At 38.8% G+C, this 24,646-nt stretch overlaps 1 protein-coding gene across 3 annotated transcripts in view; it reads left to right on the top strand.

The window, feature by feature from the left end:
• Positions 1 to 24,646, top strand: part of RSPO2 (R-spondin 2) — a 268,198-nt gene that overhangs the window by 74,289 nt on the left and 169,263 nt on the right. For 2 of the 3 annotated variants that reach the window (XM_064384530.1, XM_064384529.1), the window contains exon 1: positions 19,102 to 19,326. In XM_064384530.1, coding sequence (XP_064240600.1) covers positions 19,212 to 19,326 — 115 coding nt within the window. In that variant the 5' untranslated portion in view covers positions 19,102 to 19,211. Of the gene's footprint in view, positions 1 to 19,044; positions 19,327 to 24,646 lie in introns of those variants that run through there. The other variant, XM_064384531.1, reaches the window with a different exon arrangement.

The following is a 24,646-nucleotide window of genomic DNA, read 5'->3' as shown; positions in this document are numbered from 1 at the left end:
GCCCACAGCTGCCCCTTCCCCCAGGACCTCTGTCCCAGGTAAATGGGAGTTTTATCTATAAACCCCTGACTGGGGCTGCTGCCTTTCTTTCAGAGATGCCCTGCCAATAGAGGAGAAATCTAGAGAGACAGTCTGACTACAGCAGATTTGCTGAGCTGCCGTGGGCTCTGCCCAGTTTGAACTTCCAGGTGGCTTTGTTTACACGGTGAGGGGAAAACCATCTACTCAAGCATTAGTAATGGCAGACACCCTTCCTTTCACCAAGCTCAAGCATCCGAGGTTGACTTCAGACTGCTTTGATGGCAGTGGGAATTTCAAGCCAGTGGATCTTAGCTTGCTGGCCTTTGTGGGGGTGGGATCCGCTGAACTAGACCACTTGGCTCCCTGGCTTCAGCCCCCTTTCTCAGGGAGTGAATGATTGTGTCTTGCTTGCATTCCAGGCATCACAAAGCTCCTTCAACTAGCTTGGTGCCTGCCCAAATGTCCATCCAGTTTTGTGCCTAAAACCAAGGGCCCTGGTGGTGTAAGCACCCAAGGGAATCTCCTGGTCTGTGGGTTGTTATTACCATAGGAAAAGCATTGTATCTGGACAGGAATGCACAGTTCCTCATGGCACAGTCCCTGATGGCTTCCCTTGGTTAGGAGAGGGAGTTCCCCAACCCTTTGCACTTCCCAGGTGAGATGACGCCCAACCCTGCTTCAGCTCATCCTCTGTGGCGTGCACCAACTATCTAAACAGTCCCAATTAGATGAGCCAGGTACCTTAGTTGGAAATGCAGAAATCACCTACCTTCTCTGTTGATCTCACTGGGAGCCATAGACCAGAGCTGATCCTATTCAGCCATCTTGCCCAGGTCTGTGGTGGTGATGGGTTTCTTCTTCTTCTTCTTTCTTCTTTCTTTTCTTTCTTCTTTTTCTTCTTCTTCTTTCTTCTTTCTTCTTCTTCTTCTTCTCTTCTTTCTTCTTTTTCTTCTTCTTCTTTCTTCTTCTTGTTCGTCTTCTTTCTTCTTTGCTTCTTCTTCTTTTCTTCTTTCTTCTTTCTTCCTTCTTTCTTCTCTCATCCTCCTCCTCTTCTTCTTCTTCCTCTTCTTCCTCTTCCTCCTCTTCCTGTTCTTCATCCTCTTCCTCTTCTTCCTCCTCTTCCTCTTCTTCTTCCTCCTCTTCCTTCTTCTTCCTTTTTTAACGTTTGAAAGTAAAGTCTAATTTTCCTGCAATGAGAGCAAAGCAATCTAAGTCTCTGCTGGGAAAAGTTATGATGATTCTTTTTTGTTACATTCTCAGGCACTGTAGATCTGTGAATTGATTTTTTTGTCATTGTCTTTAATATAAAACATAGGTATTGAGAAATAAAGAATGTTTATAAAGATAGACAAAATTATATTTCAAATATTGCATTTTTTTCCCTGAATCAACTTAATTTCAGAGCATATAGTCTTGGAAGGACAGTCACTCAGAACTTTACTTTAAAAAAATAATGGTGTTCATGCCTCAAAAGCAATTTAATGATGTGTAAGTCAGTTGTTGTAACAAATGATCCCTCAATCTCAATAACTTAGAACAACAAAGGTATTTGAGGTTCATTTGTGGCTCTGCCATACATATCCTCTTATTCAGAATAGCAACATGTCATTCTCACACCTAAAGAAAAAGGCAAGAAAGACACCCTATGTTCTTAAAGCTTCTGCTTGGACATGGCATGGGTCTTACATGCTGTTGACCAAAGCAAGTTGCATGGCCAAGACATACCAATGGGTCAGGAAACTACGTTTCTCCCATAAGAAGTCACTGCTGGGTTTCATGGCAATTAGTAATATTAACAATACTCTAAAGAAAGGGGGAATAAATACTTAAGAACTACAGTACAATATACCAGGATGATCAAGAAGAATTTCTATAAGCTCATTACCGGTCAGTTTAGGGTGCTTCCAGTCTCAAACCTGCTTTCATGATTTAAATCAGAACTTACCCACCATGAGGAACACATCCAGAGTTCTCTCCTCCTGTTGTTTGGCGTGTACTCAGAATAGTTAAATAATAAATTTTATTATTTGCATAAGCAGAAAAAACTGGAAGTGTCAGTATCCTAAAAGAAAGCATTATAATGTAGCCCACAACTGGAGGCATTCACAATTCCCTAAATATTGCTTAATGTTTTCAAATTTTTGCACCTTCTCTTATTCTTTTTCACTTTCTTTCTCTGTATTCCAATCTCTTCTTCTCCCTTCCCCCAAAGACAAACATTTTCTTTACTTTATTTCTCACTTTTTCTCAATTTGTATTCTTTTTTTTTTTTCACTTTTCATTTCAGTAAATTCACTTCTTTATTCAATCAATGTTAACCTCCTGGATACATGTAAGATATCAAGACAAAACTGACATGGTCCCTACCTCAATTTATGAAATTAAAAGTGGTACTCAGTGTGTTCAGGTACTTTATAACTCTGAATCCATATGATTATTTGCTTGCAGAGACATGTAGATTTGTAGTATAGACAAAGATATAAAAGTAAGCTACAATACAAAGTAAATGTTTTTATTTGATTTTGTAGAGACAGGGTCTCACTATGTTACCCAGGCTAGTCTCAAACTCCTGGCCTCAAGCAGTCTTCCTATTTCAGCTTCCCAAAGCACTGGGATGACAAGATAGGAGCCACTGTGCCTGGCCTACAAAGTAAACTGTTTTAAAAGACAGGAAAGGGTAATTAATAAGGTGCTATGAAAATTCAGCAGAAGAAGATTATTTTAGGATAGGTTGGCAATAGATCAGTCTCATTATCTAAATTTTCTAATCATTTCCTCATTTAAAATTTTCTTTCTTCTCTATTGACAAACTCTTTCTCTTTTTTTCAGATATTTCACCCTCAGTGTCTAGCTGCAGGCTCTGAATATAGTTCTTTTTTTTTTTTTTTTTTTTTTTTTTTTGATGGAATCTAGCTCTGTTGCCTAGGCTGGAGTACAGTGGCATGATCTCTGCTCACTGCAACCTCTGCCTCCCAGGTTCAAGTGATTCTCCTGCCTCAGTCTCCCAAGTAGCTGGGATTTACAGGTGCCTGCCACCACGCCCAGCTAATTTTTGTATTTTTAGTAGAGACAGGGTTTCCCTGTGTTGCCCAGGCTGGTCTTGAACTCTTGACCTTGTGATCCACCCACCTCGGCCTCCCAAAGTGCTGGGATTACAAGCGTGAGCCATGTTGCCCAGCCTGAATATAGTTATTCTATACCAGGACTATTTTGTTGGCAAATTACAGAGCCTCAATTCGATTCAAACTGGTTTAAGTAAGAGAAGGAAATGTACTAGCTCATAAAATGGAAATGTGTCAGACATTTAGACATAGAATCTAGAAAGAATGTCATCAGGAATCTGTTTTTCTGTTTTATCTACTTTTACTGGTTTTGGTGTTCACAGGTGATGTGGTTAGGCTTTGTGTCCCCATGCAAATGCAAATCTCATCTTGTTTTGTAAACCCCAGGTGTGGAGGGAGAGACTTGGTGGGAGGTGACTGGATCCTGGCAGTGGTTTCCCCCATGCTGTTCTCAAGGTAGTGAGTGAGCTCTCACTAGAGCTGATGGTTTAATAAGGAACTCTTCCTCCTTTCCTTCTCTCTCTCTCTCTCCCCCCCTCCCTCCCTCCCTTCCTCCCTCCTGTCACCTTGTGAAGAAAGTGCCTACTTCCCCTTCTGCCATGATTGTAAGTTTCCTGAGGCCACCCCAGGCATGCAGAACTCAGAGTCAAGTAAACCTCTTTCTTTTATAAATTACCCAGTTGTGAGTATTTCTTTCTAGCAGTGTGAAAATGAGGTAATACAACAGGCAAACTCTCCTCATGTCTTCAAGATAGCCACCAGACTCACAACTTACCAGTTTAGTAACCTCAGCAGTTTCAGCTCACTCAAGAGTTCCATCAAAAGTTCTATTTTCATTGGTTTGTCTTGGGAAACAGTCTCACTCCTGAATCAATTACAGTGACAAGGAAAATAGAATGCTTTAATTGGTCAGACTGGGGTCATGTTATCACTCTTGTGATCTACAGAAAGGTAAGCCTTACTTATAAATGGATGGGGTTGGATGGGTTGTAATTTTAAGGAAAATAAGATTGCTTTTTTAGGAAGGGGAGATGGAAAGTAGACATGCAAGAGCAACAGATATCTGCTACATAGTAGGGACTTACTAATGCATTTTGATTAAAATGTTATTATTTTCTATTCATTATATAGGCATATATGGATGCAAAGAAAATCCTTTCTTTTCTTCCCAAAACTTTATTGTCCTTAGCCTTTTATATCTTACTTACTGCCAAATTTATTTCCTATAGGTATCATCAAGCTTCATTTTTACTCCTTCAAATACATTAAAGCATGGCTCTTTTATAGTATGTCTGATGACACCAACATTTGGGGTCTTCATGGATCTTTTTAGTTTATCTGTTTCTTACCTATGGTGCTCTTTGTGTGTATGTGTATGGTTATCCTTTATTTTATGCTTGTCATTGTTATTGAAAAGTTATTTGCAGGAATGATGGAGTCCAGGATGAAATTACTTTATTCCCAGACAGGTTTCGAATTTGTTTCTGCCAGCACCTGTGGACACTACCAGTCTAGGATCACCTTAATTTAAATTCAGTGCTTCAGGGTCCCTAAACCGGATGTAAGATGTGATGAGAACTGGTTTACTAGTGAGCTACCTTGACACTGAAGGTATAACTATTGTACCAGTTTATTATGAGACAGGCCTTCTAGTTTATTCCTCAATTGGTGTGTGCTTCTATTTCTCTTGCCACAAGGGACTTTCTTCATCTTGAGAAAATTAAAATTCAAAATTTCTATCTTGGGCAAATACCCTCAGGATAAAAGTAGCTTTTGTGCTTAGCCACCTTCCTAGGGTCTAATTTGGCCTGTCATTTCCTTATTATATTAATGGCTTGTTTGGCTGTTTATTAATATTATATTCAGCACTTTTAGTTGTTTTCAGCAGGTGGGTTGGTTCAAATAGTCTAGCTTACCATTTCTGGGATCTAGAAGTCTTCTCTCTGAAAGTTCTGGCCTATTCTTCATCATGCCTGATATTTTCTTTCTGTTGTCTTCTTTCCCAGTTTTCTGCCCCTATTCTCTCATCATACTCTGCTTGTGGATAGGCCCTGCTAGGATGAGATACTCAAACCTCGGTTTCTTAATGTGGCTTCATAGATCAACTTTTCATGATCTTCGATGTGTACCTTTCTTTCTTTGTCTTCAGGTTGATAGTAACAGATTGCTTCTTATTTCCACAAAACACTATTGCATTGGTCTATTTGAACTCTGGTATGCTTCTGGAATACCTACCTTTCTGATCTTAAATCATTCTACCATCTGGAAGCATGATAAAAATTACAGTGTGACACAGGCCAAGATAGAAATAATGTTACATATTTAGAATTGTATTACATACATGTTTTCATGTAAATTATTTCCTTTACTTTCTATCCTTCTGAGGAAACATTGGCCAGCCTTCTTTACTTATAATTGTCCTTTTAGGTTCTTTAGATTTGAGTATTTCCTACCAGTTTTCCCCTTGGTGTATTGGTGTATTCACTGCTTCTCTTCCTCTAGACTCCTTACAATCAATTGTTTTTTTCAGGGTTTTCTCTTTGTATTTTGTCTCCATACCAAGACAACCTCTTCCATTTTCACAGCCTCATTGTATTTGATGTGTACTTGATAATTGAATTTTTTTTATCTCTAGGAACGGCTTCTGCTAGGTGCTTCAGTTCCACTTTATTCCCAACTGATTTCTTGCTATTTCTGTCAGGATGCTATTCATGTTCCAAAATTCAACATTTCCAAAATTGTATTCATTCTCCTGAGACCCCTAAGACTCTCCTAATCTTCTTCAGGATTACGTTTTTTGGTAATAACATCAACATTTACCCAGTCTTCCAAAATAGAAACTTCAGTATCATCTTTGCTTCCTACCTCTCCTATTCCCACATTAAACTGGTCATCTTCTTTCCTTTTCATTTCTACCAATATTGCACTGGTTTAGTTTCATGTGTATGTATTTCTGTATATACAGTGGGTATTCATTATTTGGATTCCATATTTGCAAATTTGCCTTCTCATTAAAATTTATTTGTAACCCCAAAGTCAGTATTTGTGACACTTTCACAGGGATTCATGGATATTCACAGTGTTGAAAAATTTGAGAGTCTCCATGTGCACATTTCCAGGTGTTAATAACATGCTGTTCTGTCTTCTTGTTCAGCTTTCATACTATAAACAAGTATCCTTTTTGAAATCTATTTAGTACCAGGCTTTTTACATTTGTGTGTTTTTGTTGGTGGTTTCATTCTTTTTTTTTTTTTTTGAGACAGAGTTTTGCTTTTGTTGCCCAGGCTGGAGTGCAATGGCACGATCTTGGCTCACTGCAACCTCCGCCTCCTGGATTCAAGTGATTCTCCTGCCTCAGCCTCCTGAGTAGCTGGTGTTACAAGCATATGGCACCATGCCTGACTAATTTTGTATTTTTAGTAGAGAAGGGGTTTCTCCATTTTTGTCAGGCTGGTCTCGAAGTTTCAAACTCAGGTGATCTGCCTCCCAAAGTGTTGAGATTACAGGCATGAGCCACCGTGCCCGGCCAATAGTTTTATTCTTTAAAATGGTCCCCAACTGTAGTGTTAAAGTACTGTCTAGTGTTCATAAGTACAAGAAGAATGTGGTGTGCCTTATGGAAAAAAATATGTGTTAAATAAGCTCGGAGGTTGCGGTGAGCTGAGATCGCGCCATTGCACTCCAGCCTGGGTAACAAGAGCGAAACTCCATCTCAAAATAAATAAATAAATAAATAAAAAATAAGCTTCCTTCAGGCATGAGACATAATAGTGTTGCCATGAGTTTGGCGTTAATGTATTAACAATATGTATTAAATAAAGCGTATTTAAAAAGAAGCATGGATGAAATAAGATTATGTAGCAATTTGTTGATGAAAATGTTGTGATCAAAGGCTTGTAGGAACCTAAGCCTGTATTTCTCCTAGGAACAGTATTTCAGTATTCACTTAATAAGTGTTATAGTCATTTTATAGAACATATCCATCATAAATGAAAATCAACTGTAATGTATGTGTATATATATCATATATAATATGGTCACATAATATATAATGAATCATATGATTATATACATGTGTAAATATATATACACATATATACAAAAGAACTGTCTAGTGTTCCTAAGTGCAAGAAGAATGTGATGTGCCCTATGGAAAAAAATATGTGTTAAATAAGCTTCCTTCAGGCATGGGACATAGTACTGATGTCTCATGTACCTTATGTATATGAGATATATATAGTTTTTTGTAACCAACCTCTTAATTGGTTTTCTTTCAATGTATTCTCAGTATTGCCAAAATAATTATCTTTTTAATGTAGAATTGAATATGTTATAACTCCTGCTTAAAATTGAAAATCTTCAGTGCACTTAAGATAAAATTTGTATTTGTTTGCATGGAAGTCCACTTACAATCTGGTTGTAATCTACTTTGCCAATCTAAACCCTCATCTTCCCTTCTTAAATCTGTGCCACACCCCAATAGCACATTGGTCGGTTAGACAACTATTTGACTTTATATCTCTCTGTTTTCCCTCTTCTATCACTTTTGACTTAAATGCCCTTTCTTACTTCTCTGATAAAATCCAACTCAGCCTTCAAGACCAAGCTCATATATAATGTCTGTAATGCTTTTCTTGACACTTAAACAAAAGAAGTAATTACTCTTTATATTTCTTTCCAATTCACATTTATCACTGTTACAGAAGTAGTTACAAATATGGAAAGAAGAAAGGCTAGAATAAACTGAGTGTTGGATTGGAATAGGGAAGTACGTAAAGAACTCATGGTTTTAACTCTGACACTGAGAAGAGCTAGAAGCTATGACACTGCAGCAGCAATGTATATACTTGGCATCCAGATTTTCATTTCAAAATATAATTCTCCACTAAAAGGAGCCAAGACTGCCTGGAGCAAAGACACATTCCGAGGCTTGAACAGAGAAAAGACAAGATGAGTCTGGAAGTTATGATTGTACAAAAGAGTAAAAATGTATTCAAAGTATGTTGAGAATATATCAGAAGGACATAGAACCCAGTTTAAGATTTCCTCACAGGGCAAATCTGGGACAAATTGAGCATCAAAATAAATGTAATAACACAATGTAACTCATTAAACAAAATAAGAAACCATGGGTCCATATTGATATCAATCAATCATTCCTGGAGAAGAGAAACCTTCATTCCCACCCTCCCTCCCTTTTTCACCCAGGCCAGAATGCATGTAAGCTATGATATGATCATAGCTCACTGCAGCTGCTAACTCCTGGGCTCAAGCAATCCTTCCACTTCAGCCTCCCAAATAGTTAGAACTACAGACAGACACCATCATGCCCAGGTAATTTTTATTTATTTATTTTATTTTATTTCATTTCTTGACAGAGACAATGTCTCACTGTATTGCTGAGGCTGGTCTCAAATTCTTGGCCACAAGTGATCCTCCTTCCTTGGCCTCCCAAAGTGGTGGGATTACAAGAACAAGCCACTGAGCCCAACTGAAAAAGCTCTTTCTTACAGTAGCATGGCAACTAATAATTGTGGAAAAAATAATATAGTTAGAAAATTATCATTTGGCAACCATCAGAGCAATAATTGATCAGACAAAAAATTACTAATATATACCAAAATTAGTGGGTGAAAATTTAATGAGAATGAGGACATTTACATAGTCTCAAAGTGTTTTCCATACATTAATTAATTATTAATGTCAAAAGGAAAAATATTGACTTCACCATGTAAAATCCTGACAAACAACATCTTAATTAAGTACTGGGTAATGCAACAGATCAACATCCTCTTCTTCTTGACATGATGGGACAGACCAATATCATGTTCCTCTTGTTGTGATGTCCTATGGCGGATACTGCATCAATTCCATAGAAAGCATAACCTTAATCAGGTTATGAAGAAACATCAGACAAAGCCAAATTAAAGGATACTGGACAAAATGAACGGTGCTTTTGAAAAACACCAAGGCTATGAATGACAAAGTAAGTCTAAGGAACAGTTCTAGGCTGAAGGGGACAAACAGGTATGACAAGTAGGTATAGTATATAATTCTCGACTCAATCCTGGTTTGGGGAACAAGTTTGTAACTTATTGAACATATTGGACAGCTCAGAATGTTTGAATATAGACTTTGGATTACACAATAATATTACATCAATATTAAGTTTTCTAATTTTGACAATATTGAGGTTATATAAGTAGATGTTACTGTCTCAGGAAGTGTACAATGAAGTATTTAGGAGTAACAGACCATGTTTAAAATGTACTTATCAATGGCTTATATTTTTAAAATGCATAGCTATAAAGTAAATGATAAAGGAAATGAGTAAGTTTAAAGTAACTGGTGACACTTGGAAAAGGCTATTTGGGAGTTTTAAATATTGTATCAGAATAAAAAGTACTAAAATAAAAACATTGAAAGTCAAAGACAATCTTTTGTTTATTTACTTTTTATTTTTTAACTCTTCTCAGTTGGGATGTAAGTTTCATAAGGGGAAGGATCTTGTCTTCCTTTCTAATTGCTGTATCCTCAGCACCCTAACAATGTCAATATAAAGGACATCAATAAATATCTGTTGAATGAATAAAGGCAAAACACATGAAGAAAAATAACAATGGAACAGACTTGCATGCCTCTACTTTTGTTCTTTCTTGAAACCCCACTAAATATTCAGCAAAATACTTTTTTTTTTTTTCAAAAGGGGAAGAGTCTACAAGGAAAATAAGAAAGGAGAAGACAACAACTACCCACCCCTAACCCTCCTTGTTCCTCCAGAAGTTACCTTTTTGGAAGAATGCTGGCAAACTTTTCCCTGGGAAATCTGATCAACCAGTGAAAACAATTAAATAAATTATATTTGGATTCCCCTAATAAATGTCTTAGTCAGTTTACTTATGGTCCATTTTTACCATATGGTAAAGCTTAAGTTGAAAAGCATCACCCAAGTGTGATGCATTATTAATCAGTCTCTTATCTCACTTTTAAATATAAGCAAATATCTAAGGATTACCCATATCAAGAAAATCCTCAAATCCTTAAAGATGAAAGGTAAAGACACAAACACAGAGAAAAGCAACTTGGAAGAAACAGAGACTAACATACAGTAAAGAAATTTGTATAAAGAAAAAGAGACCTCTTGCATTTTAACAAAATGAGAAAAGCAATGAAAAATACACTAGAAGAGTTGGAGGATAAAATTGAGAGAATATACTAAGAAGTAGAGAAAAAGAGACAAAGAGATGAGAAAATGTAGAAAAATTGGAAGACCACTCTATACGGTCCAATATTTGAACAATAGGTGTTCCAAAAAAAAAAAAAAGGAAAGAAAATCATCCACAAAACAACTCAAGAATATTTCCAGAATGGAAGAACATAAATTTGCAGATGTAAAAGGTCATCACACTTCCAGTAAAATCAATGGAAAAAGAATCCAAACCAAAGTACTTTTAGTGAAATTTCAAACCTCTAAGCTTTGGGACAAGAACATAAAAAAGAATCAGTAGTTAGAATGGCTTTTGCCTTCTGCCAAGCAATATTAGAAGGTAAAAAGCTATGAAGAAATGTCTTTAAAATACCAAAGGAGAATGATTTCAATCTAGAATTTTATACACAGTCAAATAATCAGTTGTGAGGGTAGAATAGGGACATATTTTGAATGTGCAAAATTTCAAAGCATTTATCCCTTTGCAAAATTTTTAGGAAACTCTTGGAGAATATCCTTTACCACAATGAAAGATGAGGAAAAAGGAAGATATGAGACACAGGAAACAAAGTCCACCAGAGGTAAGAGAGAAAGGGAATCCTTAGGAAGATGGTGAGGAGACATCCCAGAATGAAAACTGGGTATCAGGCACAAAGGTGAACTAGTCCAGCTGAAGCATGCCAGAGCCTTCAAAAGGGATGTTAAGAAGATGAAACTGATGGCCTACTTGGTATGAAGGAACATATTAAAAGGTTATTAAAATGACCTGAAGAAAGTTTGGGTTGAATTTCTGGTAAGAAAACTCTGTAAAGGAGAAAACAAGGTGATGATAATTCCAGAGAAAACAAAAAGTTGCCAGAAAAGTAACTGTAGTCACAGTTTCCTACATGACTCAGCTCTGAATAACATATTTAGTCATAATAATAGAACCACTTAATATTGATCTAACCATATTTGAAGGATGGGAGGAGGGTGGATAGGGAAGAAGCAGGAGAAAAATAAGTTTTCATTTTTTATAATGGAAAATCAATATATAATATTTGTATCCATCATGATTCAGTCAGGGGAAAAGAGTCACTGGGTGTTATAAATAATGGATTTGTGATAGGAATGAGATCTTACAGCTGAGGAAGTAAAGTTCTGAAAAGGGAACGGGAGGATCAGAGAAGCCACTAACATGTCTGAGATGCCAAACATCCCCAGCCTCCATAGTGTGATGGTGACAGAGAAATTTGTGGAGAGTTCTATGGAAAGGTATTGACTCTATAACTAGTCATCTAGTGGTGGGCCTGGCATCTCTGAAAGTCCCCAGGGCCATTAGTCAGAAAGAAGAGCTGGGTATCATGCAGAGGAGAATGTGTTTCAAGCTGCTACCGACTGTAGACCTCTACTGTGTCTCTCATTGCATCTCACTGTGAAATGACTTTCTGAAAGTCTTAACTACTGTTTTATTTGTGCAACTCTACCCCCACCAAATTTTATACAATTCCTCTTTTATCCAACTCTAACACAAAATCGTCACACAGCAGGAGCTTTGGGAAATATAGGTCCCAACTGACCCTGGGGGACTCACTACAAATCACAACAGTCCATCCCTTGACAATCTGGCATCCAACCATGGCTCTTTTAACCACATTAATCCCCAAATTTGTGCTTCCACGTAACATGGCACACTTATCTACATAAAAACTACTGACTTTCTTCCCAAAAGGGGATATACAAAGTTCCATATGCCCATATATTCATCCTGGGGTATTATTCATTCTTTTATCTGAGTCACACTCGCTATTTCATATTCTGTAGTTTAAATACTGAGCTATAAAGGTTAACTACAGTTAACACATCATCTTCTTTTAGATAATAGAGGAATATGAGATGAAAAATATTGATATTCATTTTAAATCAAGGAGAAAATAATTATAGTCTTTGTTTTGCAACTAGTCATATGATTGTAGCTGGTATTTATTTATTTATTTAGAGATGTAGTCTCATTTTGTTGCCCAGGCTGGAGTACAGTGGTGTGATCTTGGCTCACTGCAACCTCCACCCCGGGTTCAAGCGATTCTCCGGCTTCAGCCTTCTAAGTATCTGGGACTACAGGCACGTACCACCACATCTGGCTAATTTTTGTATTTTTAGTAGGGACTAGGTTTCACTATGTTGGCCAGGCTGGTGTCAAACTCCTGACCTCAGGTGATCCACCCACCTCAGCCTCCCAAAGTGCTGGGATTACAGGCATGAGCCACTGCACCCAGCCTGTAGCTGGTATTTATAACTTATTTTTTTCTCTAGAACTGAAATAGGTAAGCAGTTTACTAAGGCCTTTCTTGATGTGTATAGCAGAAAACTTCCTTTCTGGCTAACAGAGGTATAACTCGAGTCACTACGACAGAGAGCCACAGCTCCTTAACCAGTTCCAGACTTGAGCCACTTCATAGCCCCAGAGCTCCTTGAATGAAGATGTCAAGTCTCTGGAACCAGCATCCTCACTGTAAATCTTTTTCCTGGTCTTCCCCAATAAGACCTAGGGCCATTTACTTAGATGACTGTGTTTCTGGGAAAGGGAACTAAATGGACTTTTGATTGCTAGAGTATTGGCTTGAGCCAGTGCCCTAGTGGGCTTAGTTAATCCCTAAACCTACCCCATGTTTATTTCTTCACTTCTGGAATGAATAGTTAGTATAGACATGCTCAGCAACTAGAATAATTCCTACATTGGATCTCTGACCTGTGTATATATTTTTCCTTTCATCTGTAACAAAATTTTTCCACACTATTGCAAGGTTAAAAGGGCTTCTAGAGATGCACATGATACTGCAAAGTAGCAAAGTAAAATACATTGCAAATAGCTGAGGAAAATGTGGGAAAGGGAAGATAAGGCTAGAAACATAAAATGAAGCAAGAAATGAAACTAGTAGGTAAAATGTGTGACATAAACTTTTGTACATCTGCTGAGGGTGGCTGACAAATTTGCTCTTGAGCAGTAACACAATTCATTACAACTATAAGTTAAAGACAAATGGAGTGCTTAGGAGAGGCATATCTATTTTGAATACTAGTACAGAAAAAAGTTCAGAGGAGGATATTTCCTGCCTTTAGGAATTACCTGTTCTAGTGTTTATTTCAATTAGCATAGCTAGCTGAGTGTCCACGAACACAGTAACACCAGACATTCTATTCATTTAATGAAAACTCAGCCTAATTCTTAAGAAAAGTGTGAATTTCTGTGTATCTCTTGTTAATTGGGTGGAGTAATGCTTCGTTCTAGCAACCACATTCACACCACAGAGAATAAAAATGACACATATTACTTTAGTTTAAAAGAGTTCAGGGCACACAAGATTAAATAAGGGAAATAATTTGAAAACGTTAGGTCAAATCTTGAGTTTTCTCTTTTGAGCTGGCCTGTGTTGGACTTCCTTTGAAGTCAACAAAACTCCTGGATTTCTTCCATGGGGATAAAGCACAAAATGAGAAATAGGCCTTATCACATCAGTCTACAGACGAGTTCTCAAGTGGCAGAAAACAGTATTAACATTTGGAGGAGTCAAATATTTACACATTTTTAAAATGTTAAATAAGTGATTATGATGTGGCTTTTTAAAACAACAAATTAGCCTAGATAAGGTCTGGTCAGTGACCTTGTTGAAGATCTTTCATATTAATATAATTACTTCATACGAAATATAACAAATGAACATAGGCTATCACATGCAACTAGCAAAACATTCTGCTTATATTTAACAGGAAAAAAGCTATCAATAGTAACACAATGGCAAAAATGCCATATTTTGTTCCAAAGCAATTAAAGGATAAATTCTAGACTGGAAGAGTACATACAAAGTTCACAAATATCAACAATGAATAAAAAGATTGTGAGAAATTTCACATCTGAGAATGAATATCAGATAACATAAAAGAGAACTCTAAATCAATTAGCTAATGAAAACAAGAATCAGTGCCAGAGTCAACCAAGTCTGTGAGCATAAATGCTCAAGAAAGATTCAGAAGACTTTATTCTACTGTAGCCCACATTGTACAGTCATAAAATTACTAACATCCTATGGTTGTTAACATTGAAAAAATATATTAGAAAATTCCTAAATGAAAATCTAAAAAGAATGGCGTGAAGAAGAGCTTTTTCAAGCATAATGCAGAGAAGTTATAAAAGATAAGACTGGCAAACTGCACTACATAAAAGTATTTAAAAATTTTCTACATATTAATATACATCAAAAACAAGTCAAAAGACAAATGAGAAACTTGGAAAAATCTTTACAACTCAGATCACATAAGACAACAATCAATATATGCAAAGTCTACAAATAAAAACAAATGACCAAGAACACAATAGAAAAAGAGGCAAATTATATCTCCAGAGAGTTCATGCAAAAGAAAATACAAACAGATGGAGCATACTAAAGACATACAAAATCTCATTTAAGAGAAAAGAAATACAAATTAAAACTTTACTGAGATACCACTTTTTGCCTACAAGTGTCAAAAGTCAAAAGGGTTTGGCCAGTATCTAGAGACAGACATTTTTACACAGTGTAATATGAAAGAAACTTTGTGGAAGTCAATTTGAAGAACACACACATATATCTAACTGTTTGATTCAACTTTTCTACTTTTAAGAATTTATAATGCAAAAGTTAAATGACACATGAAAAAGTTAATTGAAGCATTGCTTACAATAGATAAAGAATGAAAACAATCTAAATGTCTATTGGTAGGGAGGCTGGCTAAATATAGCCATACAATGAAATAATATGTGACTGTATAAAAAGAACAGGATAGTTCTCTATGAACTGATACCATAAAGATCGAGATAACATTAAAAAAATCAAGGTACAGATTAGTGAATACAGTATTCTACTAATTGCATAAAAGAGAGAAGGAAGAATATATTATAAAAGAGAGGAAGAAGAATATTATACATATGTACATGTACATATATAGGCATACATATAACATGTGCATATATATGTGTGTGTGTGTGTGTGTATATATATATATAGATAGATAGATAGATATTCTTCCTTCTCTCCTTGCTTGACAAGCAAAAAGATTATCAAGTTGCTTGATTAGCACAAAACATCTCCTGAATTATACAAAAACCTGAAAGTTTGTGCAAGAATAACTGATTGGCTCTAAAGAGAACTGGATGCCTGAGAGAAGGAGGTAGGAGAGACTTTGCCCTGTTATACTCTTTTGTAAGGATTGAATATTGAGCTGTATGAATGAATTACAAGTCAAAAAATAAAATGCAAAAGTTGTCTCCCATTTATAACATCATCCCCCACTTCTGCCCTGAGTTAACTTTCCCTGTCACTAGTGAGTGGTATAGAGTCAACCTCCTCAGTATCCTTCTCTGTAAACAAACCCCAGGAGCAAGTCTATTTACAAATCCAGTTTAATAAAACCACTATATAAACTCAGTTTGAAGAAAAAGTCCATTGAGTCTCTAAGATGAAGAAACTGTGAGCTGTGAGCCTCAACAACACCACATTCAGAGTTTAGAAATGAAAGGAAGCAGAGATATGGGATTAAAGTTAATGATAGTCTAGGAGCCACTAGGGTTTTATTTTTTAGTAGCCAGAACATTCCTGGGATCTTGAAGTCAGGAAAAATATTCAGTGAATGTAAAAAAAAAAAAAAAAAAAAAAAAGCCAGCATTATCAACAAATTAGCCCCAAAGTGATTAAGTATGAGACTCCACGTACCCAAGAACTAAGTCTGACAAAGTTTTAAGGTTCACTGGTGTCCTTTAAGAGGCAGGAAGAGACCAGGAGGGAGCATAAGAAGGAATTGGGAATTTTCTTTTCTTCCAGAAGAAGGAATTGGGAATTTTCTTTTCTTCCAGAGCCTATTCTTTTCTTACTAAACACATTAACCATTTTTTCCACAGAAGTGGTGCTGTCAAAACTCTTCTTCATGAACGAAATCTGGGGGTTCACTAAATTGAAAAGCATCTCTGGCTAAAAACGCACCAACTGTGCAACACAAAGGATTAAAATTATGGGAAGTCATCTTTGAAGGGATAAAGGTTGAAAGTGGTCTGTAAATTTAACTAAGGACAACAATGGCTAACCCTCTTCTTTCTACACAAAGAACCCCTCACAGATGAGTTTGCCCTCGCACTGGTTAGATACCATAGCAAACTTCCTAAGAAAAATAGAAAATTGATTGTATATCAGAACATGGTAGAGGTGAAAGAGACCTTGGGTGGATTTCCTAAAAATACTGCCAAGGAAACTGAGACCCAGAAAATTGCCCAAAGTTTCCCAGGTGATTAATGGGAGAGCTATATCTGCTTGGTCTTGTGTTTATTTTTGCCTTTAAATATTTTAAAGGACACTGATAACCATTGATCTTGAATGGATCTCAAAGCTTTGTAAGAAGGCAGGGAGGCTTAGCTAGGGAATACTTCTTTGTTTTCCCCATAGATTTAACTCCTTTATAAGCACAATTCATTTGTCGTGTGCATATATGACTATATTTGGAAAGAAGTAGTATTTATGGTAAAGAGATATTCAGCATCCTATCAAGATGATCAAGGAATATCAGGTAGTGCCAAGCACTGGGCCACTCCCTACACTGAAATGTTTCTAATTGCTTCCAAATTCTGTGATAAAAATCAAGGACTCAAAAGTCGAGAAACAGATCCACTGTTTCTGAAAAGTGTTTTTTCAACTCTATTTGTGCCCTGTGGGTCAGTCTCAGGGCTGGTTTTTCTTATCTATGAAATGGGACTAGTGACCTCAACTCAGATTTACTTGGGTGTTCTCAGGCATGCATAAAATATATAATGCTGAAATTCTTACCACATAAATGCTGCTATTTAATAGTAAGTCTGTAAAATAGTTATGAACAGGCAATAATAGAAGAGTTAATAAACATAAGTATTGCAATATTCTTATTTTTATATGATTGTGTTTTAAATCATACAATTTCTGAACATCTTCTGAAACTGAAGGAATAGAAAAGGGAATTTAAATAGTATAAAATGCTATCATAATATGGTAACTGTGGGCATATTTATAGACATTCATACTGCCACGGTTAGTAGGATAGATTCTTATCTTTTGCTTAAGGAATAATACATTTTTCCTACAGTAGTGAATGCGGACAGATTCCACTAGAATGCAATTGGATGGCATCAAGTCTATTTAATGCAACACTTCGTTAAACAGAATATTTTCCCCAAACCCAAAGCACCTAAAAGTTTAATTCAAAAGACTTTGGAAATGGGAGGAGGAGAGAGGAGAATTAAGAATGAAAAATACCTTAGTGGGAAGTGAACTTTTAAAAATTATTTTAAAGAATCAAGGGCCTAACTTCTTGAGTACTTCAGACAACGGATCACGAGTTTTTGTTAGTTTTATTGGAGGAGAAACAAAGTAAAAACTAACAGTTTTGAGGATAAGCAAAAGATATTGGGAATACGTGTCTCCTCAAACTGAGGCGCGTTTTATGAATAATTTCAGCCGGCTAACATACCTTCCTGCAAAACATAGCCAAGATGTAAATTAAAAAGTGGCAGAGGTGTGGCATGTTGCAAAAGTTTAAACTGCTTATGAGAGGCCTCAGTCCCAGCTGGGAGCTCCGGAACGGAGTCATCAGTCCTTCAGTCAGATCCTCCTGCAGGAAGGTTGCCGCTGAGGTTGGAACTGACTCTACAGCGCTGGAGAGGAGGCCTTGGGAGTGAACAGCCGGGTTCTGGGACCCAGCAAGGTCAGGGGGCATTTCCATCTCAGCTACTCTCCTGCACTTTGGAAAGGCCGAAGAGGATTCGTCCAAAGTTAGGCGCGCAGTTGGCTGTCAACGTTCTTTAGGACCTCAGGGAAACCCGGGCGTTTCTGGCTTTAGGACCCAGGAACTTCGAGGCAGCCTAGACTTAGATGCCTTGGACCACAGCACCACCTACTTATAGAAGCATCCCGAGCCTCTGCCCGTCTGCATCTCTATCGGAAAGTGCGCTCGCCACATCCCTTCGGATCTCTTCGTCTTCCCGGGACTGTTCTGCCTTCTACAGCTCGGGAAGAAAGAAACCTTAGCTGTGAAGTGGCCGTGGAGAAAGCGCAGGAAGCGGCACAATTGGCTAGGGGCGCAGAGAGTGAGAGCCGGCGCACCCCTCGCCCGGGGATCGCACTCGCGGGCGGGGACGGAGCATCCCAGTGGCTGCACCCGCAGCTCCGCGCTCCTGCCCGTGGCCGCTTGAATCCCATAGCTGCCAGGCGCTCCCGGCGGGTCTCGGCAAACTTTTCCCCAGCCCACGTGCTAACCGAGCGGTTCGCTTCCCGAGCCCAGGATGGAGCGCCGCGCCTAGGGAGGCCGCGCCGCCCGAGACGTGCGCACGGTAGGCGACCCACACCAAGGCAGCCGCAGCCGCGGCGCTCGGGTACCCAGCCGTGGGCTCCAAATGGCCCAAGAGCGTTCTTTTATCCCTGAGCTCTCACTGCCTTTGGAGCTCTTTCCTTTCCCCAGAGCGCCCGCACAACGCCCTATGCCCCGGAGTCGGAGCTTAGGGCTCGGCAGAGGTTGCTAATTCACTGATTGTAATCACCTTCCTCTCGAATTCATCCACAGCTGCACGCTCTGGATTAAGCCGCTCTGCGGCTCGTGCCAGACACTGGGTTCGCTTCCTCCTTCCCTCTCTTCTTTAAATTGGGACGCGCGAAGGCGCAGCTGCCTCCCCGGGGCTCTTTCCATCCCCCACCCACCCTGTTTTCGCTCCTCCTCGTCTCTCAGGTTCGTGGCGGAGAGATGCTGATCGCGCCGAACTGACCGGTGCGGCCCGGGTGTGAGTGGCGAGTTTCCCTGAGTCCTCCCCAGCGGCGCGGGCGGCGCCGGCTCCGTGCGTGAACCCTTCAGTTCCCCGACTTTGAGAGGCGTCTCTCCCCTGCCCGACAGTCCAGATGCGGTTTCGCCTTTTCTCCTTTGCTCTCATCATTCTGAACTGTATGGATTACAGCCACTGCCAAGGCAACCGATGGAGACGCAGTAAGCGAGGTGGGTCCCTCTCTGCCAAAGGTGCGTGGGCTTCAGGGGTGGGGTGTGGCGGCGCTCCCTTACGCCCTGGCTCCTGGGGCTCAGATGGGCAGGACTGTGCTCTCCACCCCAGCTTTTGCGGGTCCCCACTCCCCCACCTTTAGGACCCTGGAGTTCTACAGAGCATTCAGTGTTTTCTGTTCCCTGGAGGCGGGGGGAGCCCCGCGAGCGGGGCGCCACTCGGGCGCTCAGGGCTAAGTCGTGCAGGTCCGGACTTTGCTGCCGCACCTTCTCACCTGAACTTGCCTCTTTGGGATGTATTTCTTATCTGGCATGCATTTTGTTTTGTTTTTGCTCTTTTCTCTGTCTTCTTAACCATCTTCCCTGTAGCTCATTTGTTTTACCTTCCCCACCCGCGTGCGCCCCAAACACGGTCTCATGTCTCTTTGGACTAGGCTAAAGAGACGTGGGGTGTGTGGGTGTGCCTGCGCGTGTCTCTGTGTCTGTATTCCGGAGCTTGGGAGGGGTACCAAGTCGAAGGGGGGGAACCTTCATTTCCAGAAAAAAGGCCAACATAGATCTCTTTTCTGGAATCTGAGACGAGATGGGAACTTTCTGAATTGAGCAGTAATTCCCGGGCTGGTTTTCTGAGGAGTGCTCGCCTCCAGAGATTCGTTTTTAAAACAAGCCCCACTTTGCTCTCTTCATTTGCCCTGCAAAAGCAGCTACAGCGGTGGAGGCTTCCATTCTCAATGAAATTCACTTGCGGCTTTTTAACTGCTCCTTCCCTCTCCATCACTAGTGCTTTGAGGGGAAGGCGGTGGAAGCCTCCAGAAAGGTTTCTGGGAACTCGCTTTCCTGCAGATTTAGTGTGCATTTCTGTCTCCGAGTCTGCTGGGGCTGCGACCAATCCAATTGCATTTTAGGAGAAGGGCGGCTGGACACGATTCCATTTTCTTGGGGGTTTTAAACATAAACCACTCACCACACACACATTTTATTACCCGCCCAGGGAAGGTGCGCAGCAGCCCCTTGCCAGGGTCCTGATGAGAGCTATTTTCTTCAGTCAGTTTGTACTTTTGTGCAATTAGAATTTGTCGCCAGGTTCATCAATCTTGACTTTCCCTTCTTCTCCAAGATGTAGACGTCTCACTCGACCTGTGATATGATTACATACTCTTTGTATGTAATCTCCGGTCCTGCATCCATAGTTTGGGGAGGACTTTCCGAACCTAATATATATATATATTAAGGCTTTTTAGGGCATCGTTAAACTGGTCTCACCTAGGGGTAGAGATAGAGTTTGGCCCACCTGGGCGCAGAGCTCCAGATAGCTGATGGTGTGCGACTTCTGTAGTCCCTGCGCTTCAATTGTCTCTGTATCTGCGGCTTGTCTCTGTATCTGCGGCTTGTAAGGATAAACTTTCTCCCACTTCTCTCCCTCCCTCTCCGTTGATTATTGGCTTTTGGAAATTGTTTATTTTTAGAAATTATTCTACTTAAAAATACTAGAGAGAAATTTCTTCCCAAAGTTTTTGGGAGTTTGCTCTTCATAATTGTCTTGAAAAAGTCCCTTTTCATCTCCTCTCTCTTCCCCTCCTAACTGGTTCTTTTATCAATCCCCGTATTTTCTTCGAGTATTCGGCAAAGCCTGCAATTTTTGATTACACTATGGTCAAAATTGTTTGGAGAGGCTTTTCCTCTTCTTATAAGTCAAAGCTGCAGTCTACTTAGAAAAACTAAAGTGCTTGAAGTCTGCAAAATATAGAAATATCTAAAATCCTTTGCCAGATCCTTAATTAGATGACTTACTAATTCAGTGAAGCTTTCTGATCCACACTGCCTGTCCCATTGTGGTTGAGTGGGGAAGAACTAAGCATACTGTTTTAGTAGAACTTAAATGCAGAGATGCTGTTTGGTGGAAAATGACATTACAGCACTCCTGCGGCCAGAAGGGATACTGCACGCCTTCTCTGCAGTGCCATCTCTAAGAATCTGCGTATGCCGCCTTGGGTATCTGAACCAGAGCCTATTTATTTCGAAGCTTGCTTTTAGCAAAATCTCTTGTAACGATTACCATCCACATCCCCAAACACTGACATTCCAACTCTAAATTGTGCAATAGTAATTTATCCCAAATCAACCTTTCGATTTAATAAAATTCAAATGCTTTCAAGAGCATGTAAATTGGTAAGGGTGTTAAAAGAAAATCTATCAAAAGTTTTTTTCTTCTCAACAGATGTCCCTTCACAAATTCCAAGTTTCTGGCTAAAATAACTGTGGTCCTTAAAAGTGACCACACTATCTGTACCAACAAAGGGTGTACTGTGTTTTTAATTAAAAGTGGAACTACTTAAAGGGCTGGCCAGACAGTGTAGGGTGATAGTAGCTTTTCTACTTTGCAAGGAAGCTTAAGGATTGCATTGTGAGAGTATTGAAATGAATAGAGATCTAACTCAAGTTGTGTGAATTGTCCCTCTTCACAAACTTAAGCTGGTTTTAATTGATCTCATGTCCACTGATTGATCCTACACCAATTGTTGTGCCTACCAAACAATGGGCTTTCCCCAAAAGATTGATTTCAATTAGTTCCTCAGTGAATGCTTGACTACTGGCCAAATCATGTCAGCAGTGACAGGTGACATGCTAGGGCCTATGTGGTACCAACATTTCCCTTTGCCCCTTTGTTTTGCATAGTGGCAGTTAAATATTATTTTCCAGGAAGAAAAGTAATTGGTATTTTTTTTTAAAAGGTGTTGTAGCTTAGAAGATTAGTTATTTTCTTGGCTTTGTGCTACAGTGTAGGCGGCAGTGGTACCACAGGATTGGTTAGGCTTACCCCTGGGACCTGATTCTTTTTCTTTCTTTTTTTCTTTTTTTTTTTTTTCCATATTCCATCTGCAAATAATCAAACCTTCACTGTGGAGCATTCTCAGAACCCCTTTGGCATTATGTTTAGTCTGCTCTATGATCTCAGATGCTCCATAATATCATTTTTCTTAATGAAATAAAATTCTTGGCAGAGATCAGATAATTTAGTCAGTTAAAATCAATTGCATCCAGTTTGGGATGGAGAGCAAATATATCATTTAACTGTATATTTTATTTCAAAATATAGCCAGAAGATTGAGAAAATAGGATTTTGACTTTCTCTGCTTTTAGACAAAACTTCTTATGGGAGAGATTGTCACGAGCAATAACACTACCCAGCTACCATATTTTCTTCCCCTTATTTTGAAAAGTTATAAAAAGGTATTTGATAGTCATTAGTGGGAAATGTTGCAATAATTTAAAAAAATTAGATACAAATGCAATACAATACTGAGAATGAATATCTTTTAGAGGGGAGATACTTGCCAACATTCTGAAAAGCTGATTGACAACTCTCATTTTTCTCTCCATGTAACATATTAAGATTTGTCTCCCTGACTTCCTTCAAAATAGTCATGACTAGCTGTCGTTAACCCCTACTATCTGTCTCGGTCTTGAGACTGCTTATGATTGATTTACATGGGAAGTGGAATTATTTGATTACTTTCATTTTTTGAAATGGTTGTAAGCCACATTTCAGGCTGAATTACTGAAAGGTGGATAGGCAAATCATAACTTTATTGTGGTCTCCTGGAATTTCTGGAGCTTGGCACATAATGACTTAATCTTATATCTCCTTCATTCTGTTTTTATATCCTATGGTATTTTAACCAGGGATTCATGAAAACTTCTTGATAAAACTCTAAACGCAGCAAGGTTTCCAAATGTAAAATTCATGTTTCTGGTGGTCTGATGGCAGGGGGCGTGCTATGACAAGGGTTTCCTGCTGTAGCCTTTTCCATACTAAGCCTCAGCTTCTCTTTCCTCTAATAACTCTACATTTTCACAAAATTAGATTTAGTTTCTTCCATAAAAATGAAGGGTTTATCACAAATAGTGTGGCATGTTTCTGGTAACAGAGGCTGGAAAAAAACATTTTCTCTTAAACCTTATAGAGCTAAATTAATTTGTGTTTGCGTTCTTAAAACTTTAATGAAGAGATTCAAAGGTTGTTTTTTATACAAGTACTTTTTAAATAATAGTTTATTTCTCCTGATAATCTTTCAAAATACAAAATGACAGATAGGACATACTCACCTACAGTTCAATGAAAACTTTTCAAAACAACATTTTGCATGCTTGCTTACTTTAAGTTCCAAAGCATTTCAGAAAAGCTGATGTGATATTTAACTTTGCAACATAAACATGTTCTTTCTTTTCTCTTTTTTGATTGGCTGCTTTCTCTTCCAGCATAACTGCATAATTTTTTAAGCTAGGGTCTTACCAGTACAGAGAGGTCAGAAAGTTGCTGTGATCAAACTAACATCTTATTTTGCCACAGAAATTTGGAAGTGATTCAGAATAGGTGACATTCCCTTAGGCCCTGGCTTTATTTGCTTTTAAAATACAGCTTGGGTAGAATCCAGTATTCACAGAAATCACAAATTGGAAATGACACTTCTAGTTCCTTAATGCAAAACCACTTTTGATTTATTTAGAGACAAACTGGCCAGTTTGTGGAATATCCTGGGTACTTCTTTCCTTCCAACTAACTGCTTTTAAACCATTTCCTTCCTTCTGGAGATATGCATCCTTATTCATCCCAAGCCCAGGAAATAGGTGACAGACAGATTTTATTTGACATAGGCTTGATAACTGCTCTGCTGAAAGGAGGTAATAAACTTTGGGATGACAAAGTTTGAACATTTCTATATTTAAGGTGACATGAACCTTATTATTTTCTCCATTAACTGCAGCAATCAAGGGCTGATCAACTGAAGACAGTGTTGCATATCTATATTTACACATTTTCATATGTTCATCCAGAATAAATGAAAAACATGCTAATTAATACTAAAGCATATACATAATGTATATTATATATACTAGGGAAGGTATATACACATACATATATATGTGGGTGGGGGGTGGGTAGGTGTAGGGAAAGCGACGAGAGGATGGTATAATTATGGAGGATCGGGATTTCAGAACTAAGATTTTCACTCATTTTTTTCTAGTCCTCCCTTTTCATCGTTCTTTTAGGATGAAAAGATGGGGGGAGTGAGTGGGGATGGGGATGGTGGAAAGAATAAGATTGGGTAAGGATACTGTTTTTATTCTTTCCAAAACTTTCCACCTGTTTTTCTCTCCTCTAGGGCCTTTCTGTGTCTGTCACCCTTATTTCAAGTGTGCTGCCGTTCCTCTAATCCCCAGATCCATTTCCTCCCTCTTCATACTGCTCTCCAATCTCTTCTGCTTTCCTTCACTTCTTCCCTTCCCTTCTCTGGCTTGATAGTCCTGTTTCATTCACTCTTCGATCTGTAATAAATTG

The sequence above is a fragment of the Aotus nancymaae genome, unplaced genomic scaffold (assembly GCF_030222135.1).
Source record: "Aotus nancymaae isolate 86718 unplaced genomic scaffold, 86718_ANA_hifiasm-v0.15.2.pri h1tg000036l, whole genome shotgun sequence".
Classification (NCBI taxonomy): Eukaryota; Metazoa; Chordata; class Mammalia; order Primates; family Aotidae; genus Aotus; species Aotus nancymaae.
Note: the sequence above shows the minus strand (reverse complement) of the source record. Positions and strands in the feature narration are given on the sequence as shown.